This window comes from Nicotiana tabacum, chromosome 6 (genome assembly GCF_000715075.1).
Source record: "Nicotiana tabacum cultivar K326 chromosome 6, ASM71507v2, whole genome shotgun sequence".
Lineage (NCBI taxonomy): Eukaryota > Viridiplantae > Streptophyta > Magnoliopsida > Solanales > Solanaceae > Nicotiana > Nicotiana tabacum.
This window is the reverse complement of record NC_134085.1, coordinates 183872212-183880940: the sequence shown is the minus strand read 5'-3', so window position 1 is coordinate 183880940 and position 8729 is coordinate 183872212. Positions and strand designations below refer to the sequence as shown.

Below are 8729 nucleotides of genomic sequence, written 5' to 3'. Positions count from 1 at the left end.
TTAGAGCAAAGACACAGAACACAAACACAAAACTGAAAAACGGAATAAGAGTTGTTAGGAGAAGGCACATGCAGAAACGAATTCGAGAGCTTGGCTATCGTTGATATCCTCTTCAGTAAGAACTCAACATCGGCTATAAATTGCATTCCTTCCTCTCAGAATTTTCATTCGACTTCTGAGTTCTCCTCTTTTGTTGTGCATTGTTTTAACCTACAAACAAAGCAACTATAAGTGTGATTTGCTGCCGAACTTTGTGTTCGCTGAAACACTGGGGTTTGAAGTACCGCTACACCAGTGTGTAATTCGTTTTATCATGGGAGGAAATAATCCATAACCTTGGGTACTAGGAGGGGATTAAATTACTTAAGGAAACACTGTGAATTCAGTAGGCTCAAATTAATTACTGTTTCATTTATATTTATGTTTATATGCTAGCGTTCTTTTCTCCAGAATTATTATTTACAAATGCAGCAAGTAAGAGATATCGGAAACCAACATAACTTTGTTCATAAAGCTTATATAATAAGAAAGAAACCATCTAACGTCTTTTTATCTCAATTAATATTTTGTCCCAGAACATCTTCGACATTTTCTCCTATTTCATTGATCATTAGATTATATAAGTTATATTATTTGGATGATATCACTTGCTCTGTACAACTTGTTTGTTGGTGGTGACATGAATATTTATCACGACTGTTGAGACCGTACCTCAGACGCGATCAAAAGAATATATGATGACAGATATAACAAACTTGACGAAAGAAAAAAAAAAAGAACTCTCTTATCTTACGCGTATAATTTCAAGAATTGGTGAACTGAGACAACCATATGTTTTTTTAATAACTATAAGAAACAATCATGTCTTGCAACATTAGGCCTAGATGCATTGAACAATTCACAAAGAGTTGGTCCCATAATTAGACTTTTTTATTGCGAAGTATTCCGTATGATATTTGACCTTTTTATATTGTTTAATATATTCTCGTAATTCGTTCAATTATCTTCCCTTTCTTATTTTTTTTAGACCCATCTACTGCCTCTTCTTCTGCCACACATAATATGACACTCTTGTCTCGTGTGCTGGATTGCTAGAGTTTCAATATCTCTGTTTTTTTCTTCTTTTCTCAAGCAACTTTTCTAACTTCATATTGGAAGTTTGAGATTTAGACTCTGTTGCATGAAGTTCTCAATAATCTTAATTTGTCTTGATTATGCAAAACAGAATAAATTTAGCAACAGACAGTACGTACGTCTTTGTATCATATACGTTCATTAACACACCTTTTGATAGGTATACAGAATTTCTGTAATTTGTTCCAACATTGCACGTACTAGTAGAGGCGTATTCAGCTCGAGGATGTGTGTTCACGTGAAGCAATATTTCTCTCGCTAAATTATATATAATAAAATTATATTTTCAAAATTACTTAAATATATGTGTGTGCACTGTTAGTATTTTACCATTTTAATATTACAATAAATTATGTCATAACTCCCATAATTCCCACTACTCTATAATGTAGAAAGTGGCCATAACTCCCATAGCTTCCACTACTCCATGATGTAGAAAATGGCCATAACTCTTTTGTAACCCTTCTCCCATGTTCTACATGATTTTATAACTTACTATCCCACTTTCTTCCAATTTAATTAAAGGAAGAATTTTTACACTTATAAATAGGAGTCTTTCTTCCATATTGTGGTATGTGAAAAATAATTGAGAGTATTTCAATAAATTGAGGTTAAAGTTGTGAAAAAAGAAGAAGAGAGTTTTTACTTTTGTTGAGGGAAAGTGTTCATTTTGGTGGAGTTTTGGACTCAACAACTTGTCCAGAGTTTGTTCGAGTCATACGACGTGATCGGGCTGTTGTATCCTGGGGGAGACAAGTCAAGAAGATTACTGCTGGATCAGTGAAGACTTTGCTGCAGTGGGCTTGAATCTTCTTAAATAGAGCGAGATATCCGCGCCTCAACCTTAAGATATTTTATTTTCTTCATTTTATTTTTCAACTGTAATTGTATTTTTACCAATAATTTTAAGGAGATTCAAATGGCTACAGTTGAAAAATCCGCGGATATCAAGGTGGGAGATCTCAACAAGCCATTCCATTTCAATGGTACTCATTTCAAGAGATGGAAAGGTAAAATATTTTTTAATTTGAGTCTTCTCAACGTTTCTTATGTTTTAACTGAGAAGAATCCAAGCAAAGTAGACAACTCCTCCATGAATGATGATGAACTAATTGCCTTTCAAGAAAAAATTGAAAAATATAACGATGATTCACACAAATGTCGGTATTATCTTCTTAATTGTCCATTTGATAATTTTTATGATTATTATGATAGAACTTACTCTACTACAAAGAAAATTTGGAAAGCATTGCAGAGTAAGTATGATACCGAGGAGACAGGTGCGAAAAAATATGCTGCTAGCAGATTTTTTCGTTTTCAAATAGTGGACAATAAATCTGTAGTAGACCAAGCACAAGACTTCATAATGATCATTGGAGAGCTCAAGTCCGAGGATATTAAAATTAGAGACAATCTTATTGTTTGTGGCATAATAGATAAACTTCGACCTTCATGGAAGGAATTTCAAAAAACTATGTGTCACAAACAAAAGGAAACTTCATTTGAGAAGTTGATAATGCGGATTCGCATGGAAGAAGAGGCAAGAGGCCAAGATTCGCACTTATGCAATCGGAAGAGAGCACTCTACAACCCGTCACTACAAAGGTAAATTTAATTAATTCAAATAATATTACTCCTGAAACTCACAAAAATACTTCTTTGAAACCGAAGAAGAAGACTTTTAAGAAAAATTATGGTAGACCTCCCAAAAAGAATAATGGTGCAAACAACCAAGCACAGAATCAACAAGTTCAAATTGCGAACCATGCTTTGTCAGTGGCAAGAGTGGGCATATTGCTCGATTTTGCAAATTTTGAAAACGTGTTCCTACACCACAAGCAAACGTTACCGAAGAGCCACTTGTGGTGGTGATAACAGACATTAACATGGTAGAAAATGTTGATGGATGGTGGGTTGTTTCTGTAGCAAACCGTCATGTTTGCTATGATAGAGATTGGTTTAAAGTATATGATCCATTTGAGAAGCCCAAAATCATCATGCTTGGTGATTCTCACACAACCCAGGTACTTGGAAAGGGAGAGGTCGAGTTGAAGTTTACTTCAGGAAGAGTATTAACATTGAAAGACGTACTTTATACTCCTTCAATGAGAAAAAAATTGATGTCTAGTTTTCTTCTTAACAAGGCAGGCTTCAAACAAATTATTGAGAGTGATCAATATATAATAGTGAAAAATGGTATTTTTATGGATAAGGGGTATGCATGTGATGGGATTTTCAAGTTGAATGTTAAGATGAATAAAACTTCTTCTAGTTCTGTTTATATGCTTTTTTCTACTAATTTTTGGCATGCTCGTTTGTGTCATGTTAATAATCGTTATGTGGGAATCATGAGTAGTTTAGGATTAATCCTAATAATTAAAAAGAATTTTGAAAATGTGAGGCTTGTAGTAAAGCTAAAATAACTAAAAGGCCTCATTTTCAAGTTGAAAGAAAAACTGAATTGTTGGAATTAGTTCATACTGATATTTGTGAACTTGATAGAATTTTAACTCGTGGAAGAAATAGATATTTTATCATTTTTATTGATGATTTCTCTAAGTACACATATGTTTACTTGATGAAAAACAAAAGTGATGCGTTTGAAAATTTTAAAAATTATCTCCATGAGGTTGAAAATCAATTCGGTAGACAAATAAAAAGAATTAGAAGTGATAGAGGTCGTGAATATGAGTCTAATGAATTTAATTCTTTTGTTAGATCATTGGGAATAATTCATGAAACTACTCCACCTTATTCTCCTGCATCAAACGGTGTGGCTAAAAGAAAAATAGAACTTTGGTAGAGTTAACTAATGCCATGCTTATTGAGTCAAATGCAGTTTTAAATTTGTGGGGTGAAGCTATTTTGACTGCATGTTATGTGTTGAATATGGCGCCTCATAAGAAAATAAAATTGACATCATTTGAGTTGTGGAAAAATCACAAGTCAAATTTGGGTTATTTGAGAGCTTGGGGTTGTTTAGCCTATGTTAGGCTAACGGATCCTAAAATTATGAATTAGGTAAAAAAGTTACTGCTTGTGCTTTTCTTGGTTATGCTTCTAATAGTACAGCCTATAGATTTTTAAATCTTGAAGAGAATATAATTATATAATCAGGTGATGCTATTTTCTGTGAAAATAAATTTTCATTTGAGTCTAAAATAGTGGGGGTCAAAGAGATAAAGATAATTTTTTATCTATGCCTAGTTCTTCTACTTCTATTTTGCAAAATAAAAAAATGATGCTTTTGAGTTAAGAAGGAGTAAAAGAGCTAGAATAAAAAAAGATTTTGGTCCTGATTTTTATGTTTTTTATATTTGTCACACCTCCTTTTTACACACCCGAAGGTATATAAGGGAGTTTTTCCAATTTAAGTGACATTATTCGAAATGGGATTAATTATTCAATTCAGAGTCGCCACTTGGGATAGTTTATTTGGTGTCCCAAGTCACCGATTTATTTTAAATCCCAAATCGAGGAAATTTCGACTTTCCTTTTGAAGTCTGCGAACCAGAAATTCTGAGTAGGGAATTCTGTTAACCCGGGAGAAGGTGTTAGGCATTCCCGGATTCCGTGGTTCTAGCACGGTCGCTTAAACTATTACAATTGGCCTATTATCAGATTTTTAAAACATGTTTCAACCTATGGTATATTTTTAACTTATTAGCCGCTTTTAATTAATTTTTTTTTTTTGGAAAAATTCAACGTCATATAAAACACGTATTGAACCACGTCACATGAAATGTACCCGCGGTCCACGACACATTTTATCAAACGTTGTTGAGATTTGGATTTGGGTCACATAAAATGCACATCCGAGTTTAGGAAATTAATATTTTTTTAAAAAAAATAGCGCGCCTAAAGCAACTACGCACTTTCAAGTTTGCGAGGGCCATGGAAAATTCAACTAAATGGCACGCCTCGATTTCTAAGGATTAAAATTAATTAAATGCGGGCCATGAGTTTTGAGATTTTATTTGGCATGGCGCGCCTCGATTATTCTAAAAGGATTGTATTCAATTTAATGTAAACTACAAATATTTATGATTATGTTTCTTCCTAAAACTACTTTGAGATTATTGCAAGGTCATGATTTATGAATATGGAAATTGAAGAAATATATGATTTGAGTTATTATGGATCTAATCACCCATGTTGGTATCAAATTTGCTATTGACTTAATATCCTTTAATTTGGATCCAAGCTATTACATCGTTCTCTCTCCATTTTGAATACATTTTCCTTTCTTTCCCTATGAACTACAATCTCATTGAAGAAATTCATTATGTCTTTCACGAATTCTATTTCTTGATATTCTTCCTTCATTTTTTTTGTTCATATCTTTCAAGTTGGTAGATAACCAAAATATAATAAACAAATCAAAAGGAAATACGGTGAAAGAAAAATAATGGAAACATTGGTTAAGAAAAGAATGAACCTTTTATAGATGAAGATCTTATTCAATACATATGGAGCAAACAACCATCAAATTTAATGTGCAAATGAACCACAATCAGAGGCAACGAGCGAAAACCTTTCGAACCGAACTCGGCTTCGACCTCTTCGGGCTAGTATTTTAGGCTATCTTTTAAATTGAGTTTGAAGCTTTTGGATTTGATTTTTGGTGTAATTTAGCTCATGTTTTTGAGGTATTGTTTTTTAAACAAGGTAATGAATGACTATATATTTTTTTGTTGTTGAAAGAAATAGGTAGAAAGAATAAAACTAGTAGAAATTCTCTTTAGCATAGAAGAAGAAAATTTATTTTCTCTCAATATTCTTTCCTCTTCTCTTCTCTTCTTTTCTTCAAATATTTCTCTTCTATTTATAGGAGAATTTTCAAAAAAATTCAGATTTTTTTTAATTTTTTTATTTTTTTATTTAAAAGAAATCTCACTTAAATTTTGCTTTTCTTTTTTTATAAAAAGAATTACCACCTTTCTTTACTTTTATTTTTTAAATTCCAACTTTAATTACTTTTATCTTATCTAAAATCCCACTTTTTTTTACTTTTTTAAAAGAGAATTCCACTTATTTTACTTTTCTTAAAAAAACAATCCACTTTCTTTTACTTTTCTTTAAAAAATTCTACTTTATTTTAATTTAAATTTTTTTAAATTTTCAGTTACCTCTATATTATTTTTTAATTCCAACTTTCTTTTACTTTTTATTTTTAAAAATTTCCACAAAACTTTACTTTTATTTTTTTAATTTTTCACTTTCTTTTACTTTTTTAAAAGAGAATTTCACCTACTTTTACTTTTTTTAATTCCATACTTCCCTTTTTCTTATTTTTTTAAATCTCTCCCGAAAATTTAAAAAAAAAAATATTTTTCGGATTTTTTATTATTATTTAAAAATAAGAATAAAAATAAAATAATATTAATAGTAATAATTCACCTTCTAAAATTTTGTATTTTTAACCTATAATAAAAAGTATAACAAAGCTAAAAATTTGTATGTTAAAATCCCCTAAAATATTTACATAGAAGAAGTGACAAAAAAATTAAATATTGTCAAAAATTAGGTGCTCACAATATTAAAAATGACCCTCTTACTTTACAAGAAGCTTTATTATCATTTGATGCTATTTTTTGGAAAGAGACTGTAAATGATGAAATGGAGTCATTAATTTCTAATAAAACTTGGAAGTTGGTTGATTTATCACCAGGTTGTAAAATAATTGGATGCGAATGTCCTAAGAAAAAAATTAAAACCGGATGGATCTGTTGATAAGTATAAAGTTAGGTTAGTTGCTAAAGGTTTTAAGCAACTAGAAGGCCAAGAATTTTTTGATACTTTTTCTCCAGTAACTAGAATTACATCCATTAGACTTTTAATTGTTGTTGCCGTAATTTTTGATTTGCATATTCATCAAATGGATGTAAAAATTGCTTTTTTTAAATGAGGACCTAAATGAAGAAATTTATATGGATCAACATAAGGGATTTATAGAAGCAGGCCAAGAAAGTAAAGTGTGTAAACTTACTAAATCCCTATATGGCTTGAAACATGCATCTAAGCAATGGCATGAAAAGTTTGATTCTTGCATGATTGAAAATGGTTTTAAATCAAATGAGTGTGATAAGTGCATCTATCATAAGTCTTGGAATAATTCACATGTAATTGTTTGCCTCTATGTTGATGATTTGGCTCTAACATGTATGTTATTGGAGAAACTAAAAGCATGCTTAGTAGCCATTTTGACGTGAAAGATTTGGGTGAGGCAAATTTCATTCTTGGAATGAAAATTACTAGAACATGTGATGGAATTTTCCTTGTCTAGAAACATTATGTTGAAAAAAATTTGAAAAAATATAATTTTATTGATTGCAAGCATGTTGTAACCCCTTTTGATTCAAGTGTTCACTTATTTTCTGTACAAAGTGACAATGATGTGATAAATCAAAAGGAATATGGTAGTGTCACACCTCCTTTTTCCGGCACCGCGAGGTGCGTAGGGAGTTTTTTCCAATTAAAGGACAGTCGAAACGGGATTGGTTTAATTATTTCAGAGTCGCCACTTGGGAGATTTAGGGTGTCCCAAGTCACCAATTTTAATCCCGAATCGAGGAAAAGAATGACTCTATATTACAGTCTGCGTACCAGAAATCCGGATAAGGAATTCTGTTAACCCGGGAGAAGGTGTTAGGCATTCCCGAGTTCCGTGGGTTCTAGCACGGTCGCTCAACTGTTATATTCGGCTTATTTATCTGATTTTTAATACAATTATGAACCATGTGCAAATTTTATCTTTTACCGCTTTATTATTATAATTATTATTTTTTAGGAATGTGAACATCGCTTAAAACATATCTTTGGATTGTGTCACATGAAATGCACCCACAATACGAAACATATTTTATTTGATGTTTTAGGATTTAGATTTGGGTCGCATGAAATGCGCATCCGAGTTTAAGAAGGTAAAATTAATTAAATCGCGCCTAAAGAGTCTAACGCGTCATTATCTTTTGGGAAGGAAGTGAAATTCACTAAACAATCCATCCCAAATTCTAAGTAATTTTTTTAAAATAATTAAATAAATAAATGAGATTGGAGAATCCTATACATTTGTATTATTTACATCTATTTATTTTTAGCGAAATCTTTTAATAATATCCTTTAATGACTACCTTTTTATTATTACTAAACTTTTTATAAATATAAAATCAATATCTACATTCTTGAAAATGACATATTAAATAGAAGAGAAAAACAAATATTAGCAGAAAGTAATAAAATTATAATCATAGATACAACATGGAATTATCGAAAAGTAAAAAATAAAAAAAAATAAAAAAACTAATTATCCCATAGTTGGATTAAAATTCAAATTGTTAGTAAGACTATCTATTTATTTTTAGCGAAATCCTTTAAGAATATCCTTTAATGACAACCTTTTTATTATTACTAAGTTTTTTATAAATATAAAATCAATATCTACATTCTTGAAAATGACATATTAAATAGAAGAGAAAAACAAATATTAACAGAAAGTAATAAAATTATAATCATAAATACAACATGGAATTATCGAAAAGTAAAAAAATAAAAAAAAACTAATTATCCCATAGTTGGATTAAAATTCAAATTAT

The 8729-nt window shown here is 30.7% G+C and overlaps 1 protein-coding gene across 1 annotated transcript; it reads left to right on the top strand.

Moving 5' to 3' along the window:
* Positions 1 to 2053: 2053 nt before the first annotated feature.
* Positions 2054 to 2743, top strand: LOC142182222 (uncharacterized). The gene has a single exon (XM_075256314.1). The coding sequence runs from the start codon at positions 2054 to 2056 to the stop codon at positions 2741 to 2743; it is 690 nt and encodes a 229-aa protein (XP_075112415.1).
* Positions 2744 to 8729: the final 5986 nt, after the last annotated feature.